Raw genomic sequence first — 27,652 nt, forward strand, 5'->3', positions numbered from 1 at the left:
ATCAGGACACCAAGATATTTAAATTTATCAACAATTTGTAATTGAATCTTTGACCAATCCATATGGAGAGGGAGCGTATCAAGCGGAACTAACACTGATTTATCCCATTTGATATGTAACCCCGATCGGAGGCCAAATTCAGTAATATGTTGCATCACTGGATTGATCGACCGCTCCAGGTCACCAATGTACAATAGCAGGTCATCTGCGTATAGGGAGACTCGTTCTTCATGAGGACCCAACGGAAGCCCCGTCCAATCCGGTGACTCACGCAGTGTACACGCTAACGGTTCAATGGCCACTGCAAATAGGAGTGGGGACAGAGGACACCCCTGTCTAGTCCCACGATACAACGAGAATTGCGGACTAAGCTTTCCATTTGCCCTAACTCTGGACATATATATCTATATAAAAGTTTCACCCAGGATAAAAATCCCGGGCTAAACCCCATAATTTTCATGATAGTCCCATTCGACTCTGTCAAAGGCTTTGGCAGCGTCGGGAGAAACCACTGCCCTACACCCCCCGTATTCACTCGCCGTTGAATATTAAGGAAAAGCCTCCTTAGGTTGATAGACGTGCTTTTATCAGGCATAAATCCTGATTGGTCATCATGTATTAAAGTATTAATAACCCTGTTTAGGCGGATGGCCAATATTTTTGCCAATATTTTTACATCTACTGGGAGGAGGGAGATGGGCCTGTAGGACTCCGGAAACGTCGGATCCTTACCCGGTTTTGGAATTACCACTACCACAGCCTCCCTCTTGGAGGCCGGCAAAACCTCCTGTCCTCTTAACAGAGTAATAGACTTTCAAAAGGCATTTAATACTGTACTGCATAAAAGTTTGGTACTTAAAATGAGAGTGCTGTGACTAGGGGAGTATATGTGTAAATTAGTTAACACCTGCTCTGTGATAGGAAGCAGAGGGAGGTACATGCTCAGATTGGGTCACAGTCACCAGTGTGGTACCACAGGGGTCAGTATTAGGACCTCTTCTTTTAACCGATATATAAAATCATAGGATGCATCAAAACAGATATAGGTGTCATGACAAGAACATTTTTTTGCCACTATATAAAGCACTAGCCAGACCACACGTGTAATATTGTGTGCAACTGATGGGAACATGTGTGACTTAAGTAGAGCAGGTGCAGAGAAGGTCAAAGAAGATAATTAAGGGAATGGCTGTATTTAGAAAAAAGATGACATAGGACAAGCTAATTATAATGTACAAATATTTTAAAGAACAGTACATAGATTTTTCTAATGATCATTTTGACATTAACAATGGCAAGAAAGATATACAACATCCACAGCTTTCCTGGTCCAGTCTGGAGCTTACCTCTCCATAGTAGATGATCAATGACAGAATCCTGTTGCATTTTGCTTAGTAAATCTCCTCTTTAGGGTAAGTTTCTTGACAGCGATAATCCTGTAAAAAAATAAATAAATAAAAAAAAAAAATATATATATATATATCTATTTCACAGTGTTATGTGAACTGAAATGGAAAAGAAGGGTCTATTGTTGATTGTTTTGTGCATTTACACACCTTAATTACTTGTAATCAGGTCTGTGTTGTCGCAGACCAAGGATCAGCCACGTGAGGATCGATACCACGTGTTCAGGTAAATTACGTTGATTGAGGAAAATGACAGAGGTCAGCGCGCAGTTCAAAACTCTGCCAGGATCCAAAAAAGGGAATGTCCTTTGCCCTATATTTATTCCCCTTCCAAGGGTGTAACCTCTTAAAGTATTGACATGATTGGTTTACAAATATTTCAACAATAACTTTTGATTGGTACACAAATAATACTTTTAATTGGTCAGAACTGAATCAATCTATTGATGTTATCCCATAAACGGTAAGGGTATTGTAACATAGGGTAGAAGCCACTGTAGATATGTGCATCCCCTATACCAGTGTGGCGTCATGTACCGTTTATGGGTGAACATTGCTGGAGGTGCGACCATACACCCCTTAGGACGACTTTTCTAGGAATGGACTATCCTGCATAAGCGTTGCACTAGCCCCGTGTCCCCTGATGAGTTTGGGGCTATATAAATGAATGAAACGCGTAGGGACATTATTTTCTATTTATCTGAGCACCTGTGGGTAGGTTTCTTAGCACCCTTTTGAATTATCATTGATAGGGTTCTATCTCTTTACTGTCCTTTCAAATACTATACACTATTCAATTAGACGATGAAGGGGTGACGTGTTTGAGGATTGTGAAAACAAGAGAGTCCCAATTCATCTATCTGTTAGGACGTGAATTAAATAGTGTGGACGTTGATTTTGCCTACCTCTACCCATACATCTATTCGGGTAAGCAGTGTGTATATTACAGAATACGGGTTGATTTAAGTATTCAACATACACGTGTCTGATATGGATTTTGTGATGCTTATTGTCTAATTGGTGTGGCTTCATGGTTACATTGGGGCTTTTTGACCTTTTGGACAAATCATTAAAAGTTAAGTTTTACTACTGCCCTTTTTTAGATTTTGGGTTTTTGTATACTGCGGTAGCCTTGTAGGACTCAACCTTGTCCTATGAGTAGGAACAGCTCCTGTGGTGGCTGTATTTGATTGTGTTTTCTAACTCAATTCCCCAACCTGTCCAGAAAGGGAACCACATCCAGGCTTTATCTGCTGATGTGAATAGCTCTTGTTTATTTCTAGTCATCTCAAGAAGGGTTTCAGGTGCACCTGTAAATAAAATGTTTGAGCGTGGTCTGATGGCTGGGACAACTTCCTATGGTACAGTTGCCCCATGCCCCCATGGGGAGCCATGATTGAGCTCTGTTACCACAAATGTAGTATAGTCCTGGTTTCATCCTACCATGATTTCCCAGCCATCCCTGAAATCATATCATAGTACCATACAATTTGGTCTCACAATTCCATTGGTCCTCGTCTGTTTCTCCTGGACAGGCACACCTGGGGGAACAAGAAGCTTTCATAGTTGGACAGAAGCATAAACTGTTACAGTCAGTATCCACTATGTTACATGGAGTACCCGCAAATTCCATATTGAATACCAGAGTAGTGTTTCTACAATCTGTTTCCCACACATATACCTGTGGTAAACTGACAAAGCGTCCCTTTATCTTAGCTACATGGTTCAAACCTTGGCTCCAAGGTCTTTCTCACATGCCTCTTCAGGACTACCCAATCTCCAGGAACCAGAGAGTGTGTACCTTCAAGAGAATTAGGATCTGGTATAGAAGAGAAAACACGTGAATGCACTTTTGACAGATTTTCATGCAACTCTACCAAGTATGTTTGTTTTAAAACTCTTTTTATTATTTTTTCTGCAAATGAGACAATTATAATGACCGTTTGACACAAGGAATGCATATCCATTCAAATAGGAGATAGAAAAGAGATGACATAGTGAGCATCAGATTCAAAGTATATGACGTTATAGTCAGTCGGTGGTGTAGTCAAACATTTCGAATAAAGTATATCTATATGAGAACATTTAGTCACGTAGCACTGATCACCATGTGTTAAACCTTAAACCAAACTCAAAACATGAAAATAGGTAGGGGGGAAAGTTGGTCTGAGGGAAAAAAAAGGAAGGAAAAAAGTGATACATATTTCCTATTCCAGAATCGTATACCACCAACGTTTCCAGGGACATTTAGGTACCAAGAAATTGCTGTCTGCAAGTCTCATCCATATATACACAGACCCGCTCATTACCATGTAAGAGGCTGCTACTCAGATAATACAGACATGCACTTAAATAGTATTGCAGAGTTTAATGCAACTAAGTCAGTATGAAGCGTCGATAGGATCTCCATGGGTTCCATATGGCTTCAAATTGAAGTGGGGACCCGGAGTCCCAATGCACTATCTGCTCAAGCCGGCATATCTGATCACACTTAAAATATAACCCTGTCCTTGGCGCAGAGCCAAATAAAATTTCAAAAGGACTAAGCTTTTCTTGTCCAGTAGGAGTAGTGCGGATGGCATATAATACTACTGGCAAAGCTTCTACCCAGTTCATAGAACTGTGTGAGTCTAAATACTTCTGGAATTTGAATTTAATAGTCCCGTTAAGTCTTTCCACCTTTCCGCTGCTTTCCGGGTGATGGGGAGTGTGCAGGGATTGTGTGATCCCTAGGGTCTTCAGTATGTGTCCTATTATCTCCTCAGTGAAGTGAGTACCTCTGTCTGACTTTATCACCTCTGGAATCCCATATCTGCAGACTACTTCTGACGATATTTTCTTAGCAGTGTTTTTGGCCGTAGCCGTAGTTACTGGCCAGCCTGAGAAGACATCAATGGCTACAGGGACATACTCATACGTGCCCACCTTGGGTAGCTGTATGTAATCCACCTGCACTCTTTGAAACGGGTACACAGGTTTGGGAGTGTGTTTCTTGGGGGTCTTTACGAACCTCCCAAGGTTATGTCTGGCACATGTAAGACAACCCTGAACAAATTTTTCAAAGAGGGTCTGAATTCCAGGGGCAAGCCAATGTTCTAACACTAGTGCGCTCATAGCTCCTTTTGACAAATAAGTAGGGCCATGTGCAAAATTGGCCATCATTGGATACAAACTTTGAGGCAAACCTGTTCGACCATTTACCTGCCAAAACTCTCCTGCCTTTGTGGCCCCCGCCTCCATCCATACTTTTTTGTCTTGAGACATTATCTGAGCCTGTAGTTCTTGCAACAGCGATAAGTCTGGTGTAGTTGGCAAAGACAATGTCAGGAGTGGCAGACTGGCTGCTTGTTTGGCTGCTTGGTCAGCTTGAGCGTTTCCCACGGCTTGCAGATCATCTTTCTTCATGTGGGCTGTTACTTTAACAATGGCTACCTCTGTGGGCAGCTCTAGGGCCTCTATGAGGCTCTGTACTGCCTCTAAATTCCTAATTCGTGTTATCTGGAAAACTAGGGGATTTCTGACTTCATCGGGCAAACCAAAGTCATGTGCTACCCCGAAAGCATACCTAGAATCTATGTAACAATTAATTCTCAGTCCCTTACCCAATGTTCATGCATCAGTGAGTGACTTCAATTTCTCCTCCTGTGCAGAAGCGCAAGATGGGAGTGTTTTTTGTATAATGGATTATGGCCCATGTGCATTCTGGAAGGAGAAGATAGACCGGCTGCACACGCTAAATCTGTGGAACTGTTTTGGGCAGGAAAGCCATAATTTAGGGGGATATGTGGGGTTTTGAGGTGTTTTCTGTGTTTTGGGAAAAATGTGTGTTTTCTGCCTGTGAGTGATTAAGTTAATTGTGTATGGTAATTGTATCACAGGCAGAGCCCATTGTATTTTGTTAAAGCGAACCTTTCACCTGGATTTCACTTAATAAACTATTACCAGTACCTTATAGATTATCCTCATTCTGTTTCAATGCATTCTTGTGCCGCTTTCCTGGGATGTATATTAATGAAAAAAACGACTTAGAAAGTCCTCGTCTCCAGTTACAGGATCACGCTAAAGTCCGACGGCGCATGCGCCGCCTGTACAAGCGCGGTCCCGGCGACTGAGCCGGGTGTCAGTTGCACTGCTTAGAGGAGGGGTTAGGGCAGGGGAGTTACAGCCTGGAGTGAGGGAAGGGCTACCCCCTTGACTTCTACCGTGACTTCAGGAGCTGGAGACGAGGACTTTATAAGTCGTTTTTTTCATGAATATACATCCCAGGAAAGCGTCACAAAAATGCATTGGAACAGAATGAGGATAATCTATAAGGTACTGGTAATAGTTTATTAAGTGAAATCCAGGTGAAAGGTTCGCTTTAATTGTGTCACAGGAAATGCCCATTGTATTTGTTGATTGCGTCACAAACAAGGCCCATTGTATTTTGTTAATTGTATCACAGGCAGATGGGGGTTGTCTAAAATTGCTGGGAGTGTTTCAATACTGTAAATGCAAGTGATTGACTAATGTAAAAATGATCTGTCTTCCACAAGGTCCCCAGGGGGAGTGTCCCTTGCTGGAAGACTTGCATAAAAGTCTGACAGGTAGCCCCATTAAAGAGTTCCTGTTTTACCCTCAATTTAGAGCCTCGTCTGATGTGTGGGGGGAGCATCTATATTTACTCTGAGGATTGCTATAGCTATTATACTCCCCTGGGATTACAACACTGTTCTACCCACTGTAAGCTGTATCTTGGTCTTGGGCCCAGGGTGGGTGGAACACGGCGAGATCCCAACCAAGTTGCGACCTTTCTGGGGACATTTGACTGAATAATGCCCATTTTCCCCACAATTCCATGAAGTTACCTGGTCCCAGTTACGTGGAGACCAGGCTCCACCTGGTACCTTTTTCTGGAGCCTGCCCTTTGGTTTGAAGGGTTGATTAGCCATTATTGGCTTTTTTTTATTTTTGTAAGTCTAGCTCAGCTCCCTTTGCTATGGCCACTAGGTCAGGGAAACGGCAGGTCCTTTTTTTACAGCATCCTGTATGGGTGCTTTTAATCCAGACATGAATGTATGTTTTAGTAGTCTCATGTCCTTACTGTCTCCTTTCTCATACCCATAGTCAAGCCAGAGCTGTTCTAAAGCTGTGGCGTGGTCCGCTACAGTCTGCTTTGCATTTTGTGTTTGCGTCATAAAGTTTAGCATCTTGTGTTTGCGTCATAAAGGTATCAGTCTGATTGTCCTGTTGCTCTTTTACCCAGGGTTTAAGGGCCATGATAAATTCCTGGTCCGACTGGTCTGTGGCCTTATCTATAGGGACAGCATCAGGGGCCTTTGCCAACATTTGATTCTTAAGTACCTCCCCTTCTTTTGTCTCAAGAAGACTCTCCAGATCCGCCCAATTTACGAAGGATAGTACTGGGGACAGTACGGGGGTCTGGCAAAGTGTTACAGATGGGCAGCAACTCACTAGGGGTCCATGGCCAATAAACATTATAATCATGTGTTTCCGCTTGCCCAGCTCTGACTGTGGGGAGGGTCTTATTGTTTCAATACTGAGCATCTCTCTCCCGAGTCTGGGTTTTGTTGTCCACACTTAGGACATGTTCACCCCTCCGGGCCATTATATGGAGGTGGTGCTGTTGGCGAGAGAGATTTTTGTGGGTTATGGGGGCTAATAGACCATACTTCATGAGGGATGATTAATTATTTTGTTGACAATTTAATCACAGCCCATATTTCATACACTGTCCCTTTGTCGGTGTCTTTTGCCTTATGGGCAGTCATAGTCATTCCCTGGGCTACATCATACCACATTGTGGCCTGGTCATATTTGTTATGGTCCTCCAACCACCCCTTAAAGTTAGTAAGAAATACTGATTCATCCAATGTTCCATTCACACCTGCTCCCAATTTCTTTAACATTTGTTTACTGTCTTTTGTTGCTTCAGTGCCCTTTGCGCATTGCACAATATCTATTGCAGAGACCCATTTCTCTGCTTCCATTTCAGAGGAACGTTTACTCTGTGTAGCCCCCATCCCGTGGATGGCTCCTTGTAATTCACTATCCAGGTACTCACACACCTGGTGAATTACAACAGTGCTGTTGGACACACTTCGGAGGCAGCACTATTAGTGGTGCCGTGGACACACTTCTGAGGCGGCGCCACTTTTCTCTACTACCAGTGGTGCTGTGGTCACGCTTCCGAGGCAGCACTATCCACTGGTTGGCAACATTACAGTGTAGTCTTGCCCATACACAGAGTAACCCACACATTCTCTCTGTGGTTACGCTCTGGAAACCCCTTAAACCCCTTTATGTTCTTTCTATGGCACAGGAAGCACACAAACACTGCTATCCAAATTATTATAACTGCAACCATCCAATCCAAACTGGTATCATAATACCCATGCATGTATATACTATACAGCACAGGAGTTGGCAACAACGCAATAATTCTTCCTCATGCATTATCAGCAGGCACTCAGTACATGTGAAACCATACAACATGATATAACATTGGAGCAACCCCTGACCTCTGGCGCCTTTTTCAGGTACCAACAAGGAACTGCAGGGCCCTTATCCAATCTTACTGGACAGCTTTATACAATGCCACTTCTCACAGTTTCCTCCAAGATAGGTCCGTCAACCTTTTTCGCCTCCAGAGACGGGGACAAACCAGTCAGCGAGCTCTAGACTTTCAGCTTGGCCCAGGGGGAGCAGGATCAGACCCTTCCTAGATTCAGCTCATCTCAGCCACTCTCACATTCGTGCATTCATACGCCTAGAGACAGTTTGCACATATAGGGGAAATTAAGCAAAACATTCACCAGAACATGGTGCAGGCACACTGCAGAACAGCAAGCAGAGCTCAGGAGACAGGCAGTAACACAATGGGTTACTTACCGCGGTCTTCCTGGATCTTGGTCTCCGTATCGGGGTCTGCAGCTTGGAGCGTTGTTGTGGTGCCCGCATTCTCCACCTGAAAATGTTGTGGCAGAACAAGGGTCAGTCACGTGAGGATCGATACCATGTGTTCAGGTGAATAACACTCCATATTAGGTATCGCCACGTCCGTAACGATCTGCTCTATAAAAATGTTGCATGACCTAACCCCTCGGGTGAACACTGTAAATATAAATAGATAAAAACTGTGCTAAAACAACAATTTTTTTTGGTCACCTTGCCCTATAAAGTATTATAATGAATGATCAAAAAATTATATGTACCCAAAAATGGTAGCAATAAAAACGTCAACTCTTCCTGCAAAAAACGAGCCCCTGCACAAGACTATCAGCAGAAAAATAAAAAAAAATATGGCGTTCAGAAAATGGAGACACAAAAACATAATTTTTTTTCAAAAATGCTTTATTATGTAAAACTCAAAAAAAGAAAAAAAGTAGACATATGTGATATCATTGCATCTATAACAACCTGCTCTATAGAAATAGCACATGATCTACCCTGTCAGATGAATGTTGTAAAAAATTAAAACGCAGCTAAAACAGACATTTTTTGGTTACCTTGCTTCACAAAAAATGTAATATAGAGCAATTAAAAATCATATGTACCCCAAAATAGTACCAATAAAACGGGCACCTTATCCCCTAGTTTCCAAAATGGGTAACTTTTTGGAAGTTTTTACTGTAAAGGTGCATCAGGGGAGCTTCAAATGAGATATGGCATCTAAAAACCAGCAAAATCTGCCTTCCAAAAACCTCCTTTTCTTCTGCGCCCTGCTGTGTGCCCTTACATCAGTTTACGACCACATTTGGGATGTTTCTGTAAACCGCAGAATTAGGGCAATAAATATAGAGTATTGGTTGGCTGTTTACCCTCGATGTGTTAAAGAAAAAAAAGGATTAAAATGGAAAATCTGCCAAAAAATTGAAATTTTTAAATGTGATCTCTATTTTCCTTTAATTCTTGTAGAACACCTAAAGGGTTGACAAAGTTTGTAAAATCAGTTTTAATTAACCTGAGGGTTATAGTTTCTACAATGGGGTCATTTATGGGGGGTATCCACTATGTAAGCCCCACAAAGTGACTTCAGACCTGAACTGGTCCTTTAAAAAGTGGGTTTCGGCAATTTTCTAACAAAATTGCTTCTAAAATTCTAAGCCTTCTAATGTCCCCAAAATATAAAATTACATTTACAAAATGATGCCAACATAAAGTAGACATATGGGGAATGTTAAGTAATAAATATTTTGAGGTATTTAAAAGCAGAGAAATTGCTAATTTTTCCAAATTTTTGGTAAATTTAGGATTTTTTCATAAATAAAGGTGAAATATATTGACTCAAATTTATGACTATCATGAAGTACAATGTGTCTCGAGAAAACAATCTCTGAATGGCTTGGATAAGTAAAAGCGTTCCAAAGCTATTACCACATAAAGTGTTATATGTCAGATTTGCAAAATTAGCCCTGGTCAGGAAGGGGGCAAATGGCCCGGATGTGAAGTGGTTAAGAAAAATCTTACATTGTTAAACAGCACAAAAGCAAACCTTTCAATAATCAAACTTCCTTTTCAATGACACCAAACTTTCTTCTGCTAAGCACCTGAATATGGTCCGACCAGAGACAGGGATGTGTAATTAAGATGACACCTGCATCTGGGTGGTGGACAACAAAACTGTGGGAGCTTCTCCTGTCTGGGCCGTCTGGAACCTGTTCACTCATGTAAACACTGCTCCCAACACCTCCTAAAAGCTTGATCAGAATGGCCTAGATGGGCAATTCTTACAAATGACCATTCTGCTTCTCTCAGTAAAATGGTGCTCCCTTCCCAAAGTCTGTCAACTGGGCAAAATGTTGCATCCAAGTGCATTGGAGAGACATGTCTAGCAGTCAACAAATTCTCACCAAGAGGTACAGTACCCAAAAGTAATCTCTGAGAACCTTTTTAATAGGGCAGTTAGGGAAGCACTTTTCCACCCTCTTGTGGCAAGGTCCAATGTATAATCAGACCACACCTGTAATCATTTACATTTCTGCCTGAGACATGCAAACTGCATACTGAGTTTTGCAGCAATCTGACATTTGTATCTGGGTATGTTATTTTTTATATTTTTATTTTTTGTCAGTGAGTTCTGTTTCTCTGTGGCCCTCTACTGGCTTCTACGAACAACAACCTTGAGGGCTGGGTTTCCATGTTCAAGTTTTCTGATGCAATTTTTTTGTGCCAAGACCAGGAATCTTCTTTATACTTGCTGTCCTTTTTATAATCGACATCTAGTTTTGGCTTCAAAAACTGCATCAGAAAACTTCAATGTGGAAACCCACACTAAAGCTGGAAAAGTATCCAATGCCGATAACTCCTAGTGTATTAATTATATTTCTACCTGATGGAAAGATTACCTAATTAGGCATATTGATTTTTGTTAAATCAGGAATCCCTTTGTGGGTTATCAATAGACACATGCTTCAGAGCATTAACCGCTAAGGATGCGGTCAATGGCTAGTATGGTGACTTACTTTTATGATAAAAGCACTGGTAAACCACCAGGGAGTGAGAGATGTGGTATGTGAGTCTGCTGTTACAATTGTTTTCTATTATGTGCTCAAGAGAGACTGTAGTGTTATGCTGAAATAAGCATGATTTTTTTTAAAGTGCATTTTATGAATGGTGTTTTTAAATCTAAACACTTTAAGGGGTTGGCTTCTGTCTAGTTACTGTTAAATGTGGCTGTAAGATGACTATATGGCAGTTACTTATATAGCCTTTGTTGATATTGTGAGCGTAATCCACACTCTTCTGCCTTTGAAGCACAGCTCCTGATTAGATAAAAGAATATACGAGCTCGGGGGAAACACACAAGTCTTAAGAAAATGTCCCATTTATCAAAACCTACAGTTTTTTAGGTAACGGAACAAAAAAGGCATACTGCCAAGAGGGTGGAAATCGAAACTAGTAATTGGATTTGAATATTCATATAAAGCAATACTTGCAGACCATACTAACAGCATGTTAGTAGTTAAAACGCTTTTGCAGCATCTTCTCTAAAGGTTAGCATTTTTATCAACATCATAAGAAAGACAGGAAAAACAAAATCTGTCGGGCCTTTAAGCTACAGGGCATACACAACTTGACCAGAGTTCACTACAGTTCTGACTATTTCCATCACAATATTCTGCTCCATTTTCTATATTTCATAAGGTATACCCCCTTGTTGGCCAAGTATTTTAGAGATCCTGTCCATAAAATGGCTGCTGATGAATGGTCATGTGACCAGGCAAATCATTTATTCTCCTCCATTCAACTACGCTGCACCTGCCATCTGCACTTGCACTGTTGGGAGTTTTGTGCAGGTGCAGTGTATTAGAATAGAGGAGGCTGAGTGATGTCTGGTCACATGACCCTCTCATCAGGGGCCATCTTTTGGACAGGACCTCTGTGTGGACAGAACAGAAGATCTGTCTAACAATGGGTAGTTTCACACTAATGTTGCGAGATCCGGCAGGAAACAGCCTGCCAGGTCTCTCTGGATCTGGCATTACCTTAACCCCCTAACTGTTATACCCTAGTCAAGCTCGTGCAGTGGGAAAAGTAGCTAACTGGAGGGGGAGGGCTGCTTTAGATGCTGCTATCTACTGAATAGTAGCAGCTAGAAACATGCAACTGATCTTGTTTGAAAGCTGACATTCCAAAACTGGAAATCGGGATGCTGTGAATGCAGCTGAAAGTGAAAGTAAAAACAGGGTTTACCTGCGAATATTCCCGACTCAATTTCTAACAGCGATTTCTCCTCTGTTGCTCAGACTTTAGCTGTCATTTTGGTCCTGTATGAAATCCTGGACTGTCAGCTTTCAAACAAGACCAGTTGCATGTTTCTAGCTGCTACCCTTCTGGAGATGGCAGCATCTAAAGCAGCCCTCCCCCTCCAGTTAGCTACTTTTCCCACTGCCCGAGCTGGACTCGGGCAAAACAGTTAGGTGGTTAAGCCACTGCTTTCCCATCCATCCCCATTAAACTATAATGGGGACCGGCGGAGATCAACCACAACCCGGCAAACATGCTGCAGTTGTTGTCCAGGTGATTCTCTGCATGTTTGCCAGGTTGCGGCTGGATCTCCGCCGGTTCCTATTATAGTTTAATGAGGCAGAACGGGAACGCAGTGACTTCCGACAATGCCAGATCCAGAGCGAACGGACAGGCTGTTCCCCGTCGGATCTCACAACATTAGTGTGAAACTAGTCTTGTGAGATATAGCAAATGGCACAAAAATATCAATAAAGGCTATATTAGTATGTGTCCTATACAGAGAACACACTACATTTTTTCTGAAACAGTAAAAATACTCCTCTTAGTATTTTTGTAGAATCCGAAATAAGACGCAGAGTGGTTGTTTTTTTTTCTCCTGCGGCACAGCCCCAAACAAAAATGAGCAAATATTTTTGTGTTGATATTGCCATATGAGGGCTTGTTGTTTGCGTGGCATATTGTATTTTTTTGTGACACCGTTTTGTGGTACATCTATTGTAATAATTTTATTGCCTTTTTTGGGGTGGTAATGGGGGGGGGGGAAGCAGTTCCTCTATTGCTTTTTGCACTTTAAATTTGCAACATTTACTGCGTGTCAGATTGTTTTACTGTTATTCTGTAGATCAGTGCGATTATGGCGATACCAAATATGAATCCTTTTATTTTTTTTACAACATTTGCACAATAAAAGCATGTCTAGTTATATATCGCTGCATTCAAAGAGCTAGAGCTTGTTAATTTTTAAGCTATTTTAGCCCTATGGGAGATTGTGTGTGTTTTTTTATTTTTCTTAAAGTGTACGTGTGTGTGTGTGTATATGTGTGTGTGTGTGTGTGTGTGTGTGTGTGTGTGTGTGTGTATATATTATATATATATACACCAGTAAAAAAAAAATACACGGTGGTTTATTCACCCATGTGATACAAAGAACACAAGTGAAGTGCGGGATATATATAGCTTAAATGTTTCATTAAGATCATAATTGCATAATTAAAAAAGTGAAAAAATCAAAATACAAACGAATCATAAAAATGTCAAGATAATAAATACAAAAGTGCATAAAGTGATAGGTAATATATAAATTACAAATGCATGATTGCACATAAATCCATAAATATTTCCACAAAAACTGATAAAATACATAAGTGGTACTGATTAAGCGCAGGTGCAATGTAAAGTGCTAAAAGTGATAAGATGACAGAGGGTGGAGCGCAGGAATAAAACATAATCATACCCATCAGATGTATCGCGTCCCACATGCGGTCAGAAGCTGAACTCTGCGTGTAGTAAGTGTCAATGCGCAAGCGCCAGGTTGCATCAAGAGTAAGAAAGTCGAATCCTCATGATGCCGTCAGTGGAGCATGCAACTAAAATAAAGGCATGCTGGTGGACCATTATATGGGGAGGATACTCCTTGTCAAAGGGGTAAAACCTCCAACCTCATGGGCATAGAGTGAAAGCACACTCGGCACTACCATGTTGGTCATGCTATACAGAACGCCCCTAGGTTCCTCCTATCGCAGCCAAAAACAGGGATCTCCTGATAACACCAGGGCAATAAAATACCATACATATTGGCACAACCTGGAACAAAGCCATATAAAAAACTTGATAATAAATCAGCATGGGGAAATTTTTTCTCCGATGGGTACACATGTTCAACTTCCATAACGTTCCACCTTGTTCATCTTGTGTTCTGTGAAAAAAAGGGAAGGAGAAGAAAACCAATTAATCTATTATAAGCATATTGGCTTACTTGTGTTCATATTTAACCATCTACTTACTCACGATACAGCCAAAGACAGTATATAAGCAATATCATAGGGCAAACCAATCCTTTATGTATACAACCCAGGGTTATAGTCAATATTGAGACCATTATGTTTAAGACAATTCAAGGTATGAATAAAAAAAAAAACCTCCCTTTTCTTTAACAACAATACTCTATTACCTCCTCTCCTAAGTGAAGGGATGTGATCGATGATCCAACATTTTAGTTCCCTTTCAGAATTATTCAAATAAGAGAAATGTTTGAAGATAGGCAAATCTTGACGTTTTTTCCTAATCGTATAACTGTGGTTATTGAGGCGGGTCTTTAGATCAGTCGAGGTCTCACCCACATACAACAATTTGCATGGACAAGTTAAAACATAGATGACAAAATTAAAGTTGCATGTGAGATGAAAAGGTATGGGATACCTAATGCCAGTCACAGGATTACTAAAGAATCTACCTTTACAGATGAGTCTACAGTTGACACAACAAAGGCAGGGAAAACTACCCAAGCCCTGTTGGGTCAAAGTGCTTTATGTCAATCTAGATTTGGGGCCAATGTCCGCCCTTACCAGTTGGTCACGCAGATTCCTAGATCTGCGGTATGAAAAAAGGGGTGGGGACTTAAATTCAGGGATATGTCCCAAACAACCTCCCAAGATACCCCAATGTCGTTTGATATTGTTCGTTTCATTGCTGTGTTCAGTATACTTATAAATTAAAGGGATCCTGGTGTGGGACTGTTTTTGATTCCTTTCTCATCAGAGTTTTACTTCGATCAATGGTATATATTTTTTCAACTTGAGAATTAAGTAGCTTAGGGGGATAACCCCTTTGTAGAAATGTATTAACCATATTATTTAACGTATATTCAAATACACCAGGATCAGAAACAATCCTTTTGGCTCTAAGGAATTGAGAAAAGGGTAAGTGCTTCACCATATTTTGTGGATGACTACTGTCAAAACACAGAAGGGCATTCTTATCAGTGGGCTTAGTAAATAAGTAATTGTGTAACTTCCCTTCATAGTATCTGACAGTAGTTTTCAAGAATTGTATCAGTATCAGAGTGTACAAGAGTAAACTGTAAATCCTTGTTAAGGCTACTTTCACACTACCGTTCAGGTGTCCGCTCGTGAGCTCCGTTTGAAGGGGCTCACGAGCGGCCCCGAACGCATCCTTCTGGCCCTAATGCATTCTCAGTGGAGGCGGATCCACTGAGAATGCATCCGCCTGCCAGCGCTCAGCCTCCGCTCCGCTCAGTGAGCGGACACCTGAACGCTGCTTGCAGCGTTCGGGTGTCCGCCTGGCCGTGCGGAGGCGAGCGGATCCGTCCAGACTTATAATGGAAGTCAATGGGGACGGATCCGCTTGAAGATGACACTATATGGCTCAATCTTCAAGCGGATCCGTTCCCCATTGACTTTCAATGTAAAGTCTGAACGGATCCGCTCAGGCTACTTTCAGACTCAGAAAATTTTCTAAGTAATAATGCAGACGGATCCGTTCTGAACGGATGCAAACGTCTGCATTATCGGAGCGGATCCGTCTGATGAAACATCAGACGGATCCGCTCCGAACGCTAGTGTGAAAGTAGCCTAACACTGTTAAGACAAGTCTGAAACTCAATCAATTGAGAACAATCGCCAGTCCAAATGAGGAAGATGTCATCGATGTATCTCCACCACCGCAGTACATTTTTATGATTGGTTTGTATATTGATTTGTTCACTTTTTTAATTATGCAATTAAGATCTTAATGAAATGTTTGAGCTATATATATCTCGCACTTCACTTGTGTTCTTTGCTTGAGAAAGGCTCTTTGTACCACGTGGGTGAATAAACCACTGTGTATTGTTTACTGGGAGTGCTGTCCATTTCTTTGCTTATTACATTGGGTAAGGAGCCATACCCCTGGACAAAGCACCCATTCTATTTTTTGTTTATCTGTGCCGCCTTCTTTTATTTATACACTCAGGATAGGTCATCAGTTTCTGATTGGTGGGGGTCCGACCTCAGGGACCCCTGCCGATCAGCTGTTCGAGAAGGCAGCGGCGTTCCTGTGAGGGCCGCGGCCTTCTTGCTGCATTTCTTAGGCCAGCGACATTGCATTCATCGTTCACGTGGCCTAGGAGCAGCTCTGCCCAATTCAGATGAATGAGGCTGAGCTGCGATACCAAGCACAGTCGCTATATGATATACAACACTGTGCTTGGTGAGCTGTGAGAAGGCAGCAGCTCTCAAACGAGCACCGCTGCCTTCTCAAAACAGCTGATCAGCGGGGATCCCGAGTGTCAGACCCCCACCGATCAGGTACTGATGAGCTATCCAGAGGATAGGTCATCAGTAAAAAAAAAAAAATAATCTCAGAAAACCCTTTTAAATGTATTCTTTATTTTTAGTCCCACTAGAAGACATTGCTTTTATAATGAACTGGTACGCCTTGATGATTTGGGTGGCAGGGACTAAACTGATTAGACGGGCTGTGGTGATACAGCTCTCTGGACCAAAGAAAGTTTCATGCGTACAAATATGCATGCAACGTTTTGTAAAGAGTAAAATGTCCTGTACAGGTGTCTATGATGCGTATACAGATGTCATTGCGATCTCTGTTTATAAAGACACCCTTCAACAGTAACCAGAAAGAGGTCACCCCCTTTCTTACATATGAATTGTGTGTATATATAGGAGGAATTTGCACCTACATTAGACTGTGGATTAAATGACCAGCATTTATACTGTGGACTGACCAACAACAACATTTAATATAGACCATGCTCTGACTGAGCACAGCAATTACTCTAGACCTTGGACTAACAGCAGCATGAATAGCATACTGTGGACAGACTAGCATTTACACTACAATGTGGGCTAACTGATGCTAGCATTTACATCAGACTGCAGACTGACTAACCGCAGCATTTGCACTAGATATGGACTGACTGCGGCGTTTACACTAGACTATGGACTGACCGCAGGATTTATACTAGGCTGTGGACTGATTGCTGCATTTATAGTAGATTATGGACTGACTGACTGCTCCTTTTTTTTTTTACTGTAGACTGTATTGTCTCCAGGTTTATTTTTTTCATTGTTAAGTTCTTGTAGTTCTTTCTAAATAAATTGTCATCTATTGTTGCTTTGTGTAATAGGGGAAGGTAATCTAAATGAAGACAAAGCTTGTAATATTCAAGAATACATCATGGTTTTTTTTTTATCGTACATTTCTAAGCATATTTTTGTTTCACGGCTTTTAGGGAAGGGTTTAGGTTTTCATCACAAGAGGCACAGTCAAGCTTTGGAGATGATCGTCTGCTAATAGAAAAATTCATTGACGACCCCCGTCATATAGAAATCCAAGTAAGTAATGAATATTGCCATCTGTTGTCTCTGAATAGCAAAAATGGAGAAAAGTCATAGAATCAGCTCACCACCGTATCTAGTAACTAGTATCTCCTTGAGTGGAAAGGGACGGTGCATGGAGAAGCACTCAACTGGAAACCTAGTTAAATATCTAGCATCACCGTATGCATAGAACATGGTTTACAAATTGTCTTGTGGCCCTTTTTAGTAGTTATTAAAACTGACAACTGAGTGGTGCAGGGGTAGTGGGACAAGTACCTCCTATCAAGAAACACTACTACTCGAAGATATTTCTGCCACCAGTGATGTTTTTTGTTAGGAGGGACTTTTTCCCCCAACCCTATATCACTGAGTTGTCGGTTTTAATAATAAAGGCAGCTGTTGGGCAAGGAACATACACCCCACATTTTTAAGAGTGCTTCCATAAAGATGCACGGTTTTTAACCACTTTATATGTATACAGTGGAACCTGGATGTTTGTTCACCACCTGCTCATCCAATCAGCCTCATGTATGCTATTTATATATTGAGGGACATTTGCGGCTTTTGGCACTTTCCTAAAGTGGTGAGAAAAGAGGGGCAAGCTTAGCATGGTCTGCCGAATTTACTTTAACTTAGTCATGGCTGAAGTCTGTGCCACCCCGATCTGGTGTAGACCTAATTTGCTGATGCACAGCAAGGCAGAGATGCGCCTAATTTTTTAAAAGCCATCTGCCTCTTAATAAATTAGGTGAATTTCGCTCCAGCACAGGGAGATCAAGACTTCTTATGGATCAGCCAGTCTAGATAAATGTCCCCCGTTGTATTCATTATGTTGCACTTTTATATTCAGCAGCACTGTATAGAGATAGTGGGGCATCACTGCGTTGCCCTATCGTGCAAACGGCTAAAATTAAACTAATGAAGACTGCATAGTTTAGTCACTCTCTATTGTTAATTGACGCTCTGTACCTTTGCGACTGCGAGGCTGTTAACAATGCAGACTGATTAACAATGTAGTCTTTGTTTAATTTGAGACTGCGGATCCCATACAGTCACGTGGTACTTGACCATGGCCACGTCACAACCGGCAAAACGTCTGCACTATGTGGTCATTTCCCCATATGTCGCAGTCTGGACCTTGCATTTAATGTCCTGCAATGTTGTTTTTATACTTGCATATACTTTTATTATTGCCATTTGTGCTGGAACCTTTTCTTCTTGAATTATAATTGCCATGCTCTGGATCCTGCAGCAAGAACTGCTTGCACTTGAATATGATGGTAACTTTCATATTTATGTTTAGCTAAACAGTGTAAATGCTTTGACTTATGTCAGATTAAAAAATGACACATTGCCATTGCTTTATTTTAGGTGCTAGCTGATAAGCATGGCAATGGACTGTGGCTAAATGAGAGAGAATGCTCCATCCAAAGGCGGAACCAGAAAGTAGTAGAGGAGGCTCCTAGGTGAGTTTTAATCTTTGTCTTGACATGACTCGTGCTGTATGTTCCTGTGTTACCTTCCTGCGGGCGGGAATGCTTCTTTCTGCACAGTGGTCTTCTGGTTTTTGACACTGATATTATAGCTGGTTTTTGGAGACAACCACCTCTCAGCGTTTTTCATAAGCTTTATTAAAAAAGTGGAGCAGTAGCTTTTGTGCTTGAATATGTTGCTAGATCTGTATGAATGGCATCATTCTTGGCTTCTCTTAGTGATACTGCTGTGTGTTAATTCTCTTGATCTAAAATCTTTTTTTGCAAGTGGTTGCCTGGCAATAGTTGGTTTTTAAAATGTGTCTTAATAATCAATACTTAGGTTCTTAGCCACGGTCTGATATATATATATATATATATATATATATATATATATTTGAAATTCTGTCTGTTCCTTATGCACGGCCAAACGACTGGACCGATCTGTCATACATAGTTACATCTGGTCTCTGGGAAGGTTTTCGTAAAGGTCTCAGCTCTCTAGGATGTTCCGTTCTTGAGATATTCCCCAAAAATGCAAATATGGCACATCACATGACCCTTATTGGCCAATAGAAGCTTTCAGTCTTTGCCTCACTGACATACACACAGTTTTACACCAGGTTTCCGTAACAACGCCATTTTTCTTAACTGTCACAGGTCACTGTTAAGGGGGTGGGGCTCTGTAGATGTCACTGTTAAGGGGGAGCTATAGAGGCTATAGAGATCACTGTTAAGCGGGAAGGACGCTTTACAGGTCACTGTTAAGGGGGTGGGGCACTGTTGATGTTACAGTTGAGGGGCTGGGCGCTCTGGAGCTCACATTTAAGGTGGCAGCGTGCTCAGGAGGTAACTGTTAAGGGGGTGGGGTGTTGTGGGGATCACTGTTAAAGGGGTTGTCCAGGTTCAGAGCTGAACCCGGACATATTCCCGTTTTCACTCGAGCAGCCCCCCTGGCTTGAGCATCAGAGCAGTTCATGCTCCAATGCTCTCCTTTGCCATGCGCTAAATCACACAGGGCAAAGGCATTTTCTGGAGTTCCGGTGACGTACCGGGCTCTCCTGTAAAACGGCTAGGGCAGCGCTAAATCCCGCCCATTAGAGCCAGTGATGTCACCGGGCTCACTGCTGGGCGGAAGCCTCCGCCTGGCAGTGTGGTGTTGTAAATAAAAGAGCCTGCTCCGATGCGAATGATCAGAACTGAATCCAGATGTGTATTAATTATAATGGTCAAATCAGCGCTGATTCTGATTCCCAAGAAAAAAAATAAAACGATGACACCCATTGAAATGAATGAGAGGCAGTTTACAGGTGTATTGCATGCCAAAAACAGTCGTGTGAACTAACCCTTACTATGCAATTCCATCCTTTTTTCTTTTTGATATATACTGAACACATGGAAGCGAAGAGGACACTCTTTTGGCCTCTGTAAGACTTACCACTGTAGACACTTTTATAGTGTACTTCAAGAGCTTCATTCACATGGACAGAATAATACAAAACTAAAAACGTAAAAATAAAAATTCTTAAAAACTAAGCAAATGTAGCGTAATTGCAAAAAAAGCAAGCAAAACATATAACCCTTTCTTCTGATACCCTGTGTACTCCTCATCATGTTGCAGCTACCGAGTGGCTAAAGTACTGTCAGGTTGAGGTGTTGGAGTCAAGTGACACATGGCGTATTTAAGTGCTGCATAATTAGCCTGGGAGGAAGAGATGATTAAGGAGGTCGAAGGGGAATAAAGAATAAGAGGTTGGGTGTTGGGCAATAATGTTCACTACAAAATGCATATGAAGTGTAAAGAGGCAGAAAGGAATATGAAAACTTCAGTTAATTAACCTGTCTGATTGCAAAGATAATCCAGTCATTTCAGTGTAGAAAGCCTAACCACATGGCAGAGATCAAGTTTAGCAGTATGGCACCTCTGTTCCATTCTTCCGCTGCAGCAGGAGGTGAGCAGTGAGTGTGAAAGGCGATGCAGATATATTTTCTGCAAACAGGGGAAGACACAACTGTAGTGCAGGGGAGTAGCTTTCCTTTCATGCATATTAGGAATAATGATGCTTGTTCTGCAATACAGCTGCAAGGTGTAATTCGGTCTTTAAAATCTACAAGCCCTCATAAAATGTTCAAGCTGTGCTTCCAGTAATGTCTAATCAAGACAATCCAGCCTGATTGAAATACGCATTTAGAGCTTTATTGGAGGAAATAGATCAGTTTATAGCAGAAAATCCTTTGGCGTTTATGCTTTTGTACAATTCATGTGTTAAAATTCGAAAACTGAAGCCAACGGTGATGAGAACTTGCATTTAGGAATGTTTGTGATGTTTTTGGTTTAATTTTTCCTAGTCTTTGTGTGTGTGTGTATAATAGCACACCCTATGGCAAAAAAAAAGAAAAATTGTTTTTATGTAGCCGCATTCTAAGAGCCATAACATTTTAGTTATTTTTCGTTGATTAAGGTGGTTTGGGCTTATTTTTTGTTGGACAAGTCATTTATATTTTTAACCCCTTCCCGCATTATCACGTACATGTACATGAGCGAATGTGGCTCCTTGCCGCATCCTCACGTGCATGTACGTGATGGGATCGGGCGGGTGCAGTAGCTGCACCCGCCCGATCCGCAGCATGAGCCCAGCAGTTACTGATAGCCGGGCCCCTGCTGCATCCGCCGACATCGGATTAACCCTTTCACGTGCCTTGCTGGAGGATTAACCCTTTCACGTGCGGCAGTCAGCGCTGACCGCAGCATGTGCAGGGTATACAGAGGGAGGGGGCTTCTTCTGACTCCCATCACCCCCCCGCGCTGCGCTGGCAGGGGGTCTATGGTTGCCATGGCATCCCCGATGCCTTACACAGACATCGGAGCTGCCAGCCTGTGTAAGATGCTGACAGTTCAGTTCAGTTCAGTTCAGTACAATACGGAATGTATTGTACTGAATTGAAACAGGGATCAAACCCTGAAAAGATGAAATCCCACAGTAGGACAAATGTAAAAAGTAAAATAAACAAAAGTTGTTTTTTTTAATAATAAAAAATTTAAGTTTCAAGTTAAAAAAAGGGTCCTTTTTCCAAAATAAAGTTAAAAAAATAATTGTTAAAAATAGGGAAAAAAGAAAAGTAGACATATTACTTATCACCGCGTCCGTATAGATTGGCTCTATAAAAATATCACATGAACACTGTCAAAAAAATGTAAAATAAAAAATGTGCTAAAAAAACTTTTTTTTGTCACCTTATATCACTAAAAGTGCAACACCAAGCGATCAAAAAGGGGTATTCCCCCCCAAATAGTACCAATCTAACCGTCACCTCATCCCGCAAAAAATTAGCCCCACCTAAAACAATCGCCCAAAAAATTAAAAAACTATGGCTCTCAAAATACGGAGACACTAAAACATGATTTTCTTTGTTACAAAAATGCTGTTATTGTGTAAAACTTTAATAAATAAAAAAGTATACATATTAGGTATTGCCGCGTCTGTAATAACCTGCTGAATAAAAATATCAACCCCTCAGGTGAACACCGTAATTTTTTTAAAATAAAAACTGTGTCGAAAAAGCCATTTTTTTTGTCATTTTACATCACAAAAAATTTAATACCAAGCGATCAAAAAGTCATACACACTCAAATTGTACCAATAAAACTGTCATCTCATCCCGCAAAAAATGAGACCCTACCTAAGACAGTCGCCCAAAAATAAAAATAAAACTATGGCTTTCAGAATATGGAGACACTAATAAAAAATTTTTTTTTTTAAAAATGCTTTATTATGTAAAACTGAAACAAACAGCCAAAATACCAAATATTTGGTATTGTTGCGTCCGTAACAACCTGCTCTATAAAAATACCACATGATCTAACCTGTCAGGTGAACACTGTAAATAACAATAAATAAAAACGGTGCCAAAACTGCTATTTTTTTTTGTTACCTTGCCTCACAAAAAGTGTAATCAAGAGCAACTAAAAATCATATATACCCTAAAATAGTACCAACAAAACTGCCACCTTATCCCGTAGTTTCCAAAATGGGGTCATTTTTGGGAGTTTCTACTCTAGGGGTGCATGTCTTTAAATGTGACATGGCCCTCCAAAAACCATAAGGCATTCCTTTCCTTCTGCGCCCTTCCGTGTGCCCGTACAGCAGTTTACGACCACATATAAGGTGTTTCTGTAATCTAAAGAATCAGGGTAATAAATATTGAGTTTTGCTTGGGAAATTCTGAAATTTAATCTCCATTTTCCTTTAATTCTTGTAGAACACCTAAAGGATTAACAAAGTTAGTAAAATCAGTTTTGAATACATTGAGGGGTGTATCGTATTTTTCACCCCATAAGACGCACTCCCCCCCCAAGTGTGTGGGAAAAGTGCCCCTGCGTCTTATGGGGCGAATGCTGGCAATTTACATCGCAGTCTGCCATGCTGCAGCATCGCAGCATGGCAGACTGCGATGGTCTGTGGATGGGATAATGATGGGCGGGGGTCTGTGGATGGCATTATGATGGGGGGGATCTGTGGATGACACACATAGCAGTGTCATCCACAGATCCACCACCCCATAACAGTGCCATCCACATATCCCCCCCCCCCATCATAATGCCATCCACAGATCCCCCCCCCATCATAATGCCATCCACAGATCCCCCCCCCACCATCATAATGCCATCCACAGTTCCCCCCCACCATCATAATGCCATCCACAGATCTCCCCACCATCATAATGCCATCCACAGCTCCCCCCCCATAACAGTGCCATCCACAAATCCCCTACCCCATAACAGTGCATCATCCACAGATCCCACATAATAGTGTCATGCACAGACCGCCATTAGTTCAAACCCAACAAAAGCACACCTTTTGGTTAAAAATATTTTTTTTCTTATTTTCCTCCTCAAAAACCTATGTGCGTCTTATGGGCCGGTGCGTCTTATAGGGCGAAACATACGGTAGTTTCTAAAATGAGGTCATTTTTGGTTGGTTTCTATTATGTAAGCCTCACAAAGTGACTTCAGACCTAAACTGGTCCTTAAAAAGTGGGTTTTGGAAATTTTCAGAAAAATGTCAAGATTTGCTTCTAAGCCTTCTAACGTCCCCAAAAAATAAAATGGCATTCACAAAATGATCCAAACATGAAGTAGACATATGGGGAATGTAAAGTAATAACTATTTTTGGAGGTATTACTATCTATTATAAAAGTAGAGAAATTAGCAAATTTTTAAGACTTTTTGGGAAATTTGGTATTTTTTTTATAAATAAAAATTTTATTTTATGACTCAATTTTACCACTGTCGTGAAGTACAATATGTGACGAGAAAACAGTCTCAGAATGACTGATAAGTAAAAGCGTTTTAAAGTTGCACAAAGTGACATGTCAGATTTGCTAAAAATGGCCTGGTCCTGAAGGTAAAAACTAGCTTGGTCTTGAAGGGGTTAATAGAACAATTTAGGGATTCCGTTATGGCTTTCCGTTATAACATGGCTATAACAGAATGCCCAGACAGAATGCAAAACGGAAGCCTTTAAAAGGCATTCCATTTGCTTTCCGTCCTAATAGAAGTCTATGTGAAAGCATAACGGATCCATCTGGGTCCCATTATGCAAGACTGAAAACAAAGTCCTGTAACCCACCCTAACATGTAAATTAGTAAAATAAAAATATTTGGGGGTGGAATGGGAGAAAAGAACAGTTCCTTATTTTTCATTTTTTTTATTTTTATTATGCCTCTTTCACTGTGTTAACTTGTTTAGGCTACTTTCACACTACCGTTCAGAGCGGGTCCGTCTGATGTCTGCTCAGACGGATCCGCTCCTATAATGCAGACGTTTGGATCCGTTCAGAACGGATCCGTCTGCATTATAGTTGAAAAAAATTTCTAAGTGTGAAAGTAGCCTGAACGGATCTGTCCAGACTTTACATTGAAAGTCAATGGGGGACGGATCCGTTTGAAGATTGAGCCATATGGTGTCATCTTCAAACGGATCCGTCCCCGTTGACTTACATTGTAAGTCTGGACGGATCCGCTTGCTGAGCGGAGGCTGAACGCTGCCAGACTGATGCATTCTGAGCGGAGCTCACAAGCGGACACCCGAACGCAGGTGTGAAAGTAGCCTTACACTTGACATTACAATTACCGCAATACCATGTATGATTTTTTTTTTAAAAGGTTCTACAGAGTAAATCAACTTTTTATAAAACGTTTTTATTGTCTTTTTTTAACATGAACATTCTTTTTTTTTTATGAACTTTACTAACACATATTTCATTATTTTTTGTCCTCCTTGAGGACTTTACAATGTGATCTCCAGGTTGTTTGTATTATGCCAAGTATGCCAAAACCTTATTGCCTGCCAGTAATGTACTGACAGGCATCTAGTTAGTTAGGCTGTTGTATGGCATGCCTGGGGGCTTTTCATATTAGAAAGGATCTCCCAAAGTATACCGCCCTCCTCATGGCCGTCAGCCCGGTATGTAATGTAAGAGCATCAGGCACTTATTCACCTGACCAGTGGCCGCAGGTTCCCCCCTTGCATGAACTGTATCGACATCCTCAGGACGATGATACAGTTTCATACTGTGGCACAGGCGTCAGTATTTTGTGCTGCAATGTGTAATTTGGTTCTGTGCTGGCACTATTTTACCGCTGGCCTCACCTACTTCTGTTGGCCCTGCCTACTTATGCTGCCCCTTCTTCTGTCAGTTTTTTTTTTCTAGGGCCACTGCCATGGTGTTTCCCCCCCTCCCCCCTCCCCCCCTGCCCAAACCAAACCTAGCCATTAGAATCTGTTGCCTTGTAGCATTTGTCTAGTGTTGCAAATTCAAAATTTTATTTTTTTACCAGCACATTTCTGGATCCAGAGACTCGAAGAGCTATGGGAGAACAAGCTGTAGCTCTTGCCAAAGCTGTGAACTATTCTTCTGCAGGAACAGTTGAGTTTCTTGTTGATTCAAAGAAGAACTTCTACTTTTTGGAGATGAACACAAGGCTCCAGGTAAAACACAAGTTCAATACAGTTAATGGTTTTTCACATTTGTAGTGCCCATAAATGTAATACAATGCCATGCCATGACCTGCCATGATCTGCAGAAAATGTTTCTCTGAAGCATTCTTCTTCTGACCAGTGTGAAGATTTCCTTCTTTTTGTTCTGTCTGATTGTCTGGTGCAATAATTGTAACAGAGCTGTCTAATTTTCACAGCATGTGCTGCAAACTGTCTTATAAGTGGTTTTCCAGGTATAATAATGAATACTTAGGGCTCTTTCACATGAGCGGATGCAGTACGGGTAATCCAAGCCCCGCTCTGGACAGCAGAGACACGGAGCATTAACATGATTGGTAATGCTCTGTGCCTCTCTGTGATCTTTTTACTACAAAATCAAAGTGAGATAACGTTTTCACCGTGATTTTGTAGTAAAAAGATCAGAGAGGCAAAGAGCATTATCAATCATGTTAATGCTCCGTGTCTTTGCTGTCTGAGATGGGGCTTGGCTCTCTTTCACGCAGCGGATTATCCTCACTGCATCCACTCGTGTGAAAGAGCCCTTACTGGATTCCTACTTACCAGTTCCACACCATCCCACTCCTCCAGGCTGCCTCAATCTTCAGGTCCCATCACAGTTTACATCCGGTGGTTCATGAGCATGGTCACATCACCGCTGCAGCCAATGACTGGTTTCAGCAGTGACGTATTGCTTGTGGCCACATCACTGTTGAAGCCAGTCAGTGGCTGGAGCAGTGCATGTGACCATGCACATACACCACTCGAAGAAGACAATGAGGAGACTGAAAGAAGCCAGCGCAGAGGTCCGGAGCAGCGTGGAGCTCATTAAGCACCTGCGTCTCCCATTACAATTGGCTTTTGTTAACCCCTTCCTCCCCTGTATAGAAAATCTCTCATATAAAGTCCTAGAGATGCATATTGTGTGTAATACCACCACAATTTTCTTCTCCACTGTGTAAGGAGTAGGGTTGCCACCCGTACGGGATTGACCCGCACAGTCCGGGTTTGTAATCCTGTGCCCGAGTACAAGCCTTTCTTAGACCCGGGCACAGGATTCATTCAAACTGCACTCTCGTCTCACCTGACAGCTGGCGGTGAGCAGCGCAAGCGTCAGTGTGAGCCGCGGCGGGCGATGAGCACTGTGTGGACGTCCGAGACTCCGATCGGATAAGCTGTCACTGCGGCGGCCGGGTGATCAGTTGAGCGCAGCGCTCCCTCCTCTACAGTCTACAGTGATGCTAGCCGGCGCTAGCGCAACCTCAGAGTCAGAGCGCTGTGTTCACTGTTCAGTCTCCCTCGCTCCTCCCCTGCCTGCTTCCCTGCCACCCAGTCCCTCCCTCCTTCTCTCTGATAAGGAAGTCAGGAACAGGAAGTGACATCAGAGAGAGTAATCATTCTTCTCCAGTCCAGCAGCCTGCCCAAGTAGTGCCCAGCCCAGCGCCCACTGTTCCCTGCCTGCAGACAGTGCAGCAGTGTTTTTTCAACCTGTGTGACCAAGACAGTCCTGTCCTAGATAGTCACTTCTAAAAAGGTATATAAAACATTTGAAGTGTAATGTAACAGTGTTTAAACAGGTTTCTGAATCTGTCATTTATCAGAAAAAAAACGTTATGTAGCTGACTGACATTAGCGATGGGCTAATGTCAGCAGTACATAACAGTGTGTTTTATAACTCCCTGCCTGC

General features: G+C 41.8%; 1 protein-coding gene across 1 annotated transcript in view; it reads left to right on the forward strand.

Moving 5' to 3' along the window:
* The window catches only part of PCCA (propionyl-CoA carboxylase subunit alpha), a 557,269-nt gene that overhangs the window by 174,282 nt on the left and 355,335 nt on the right, over positions 1 to 27,652 (forward strand). The window contains exons 10-12 of the mRNA XM_040425257.1: positions 17,407 to 17,509; positions 18,866 to 18,960; positions 25,809 to 25,959. Coding sequence (XP_040281191.1) covers positions 17,407 to 17,509; positions 18,866 to 18,960; positions 25,809 to 25,959 — 349 coding nt within the window. The remainder of the gene's footprint in view (positions 1 to 17,406; positions 17,510 to 18,865; positions 18,961 to 25,808; positions 25,960 to 27,652) is intronic.

The sequence above is a fragment of the Bufo bufo genome, chromosome 3 (genome assembly GCF_905171765.1).
Source record: "Bufo bufo chromosome 3, aBufBuf1.1, whole genome shotgun sequence".
In the NCBI taxonomy this organism is placed as follows: Eukaryota; Metazoa; Chordata; class Amphibia; order Anura; family Bufonidae; genus Bufo; species Bufo bufo.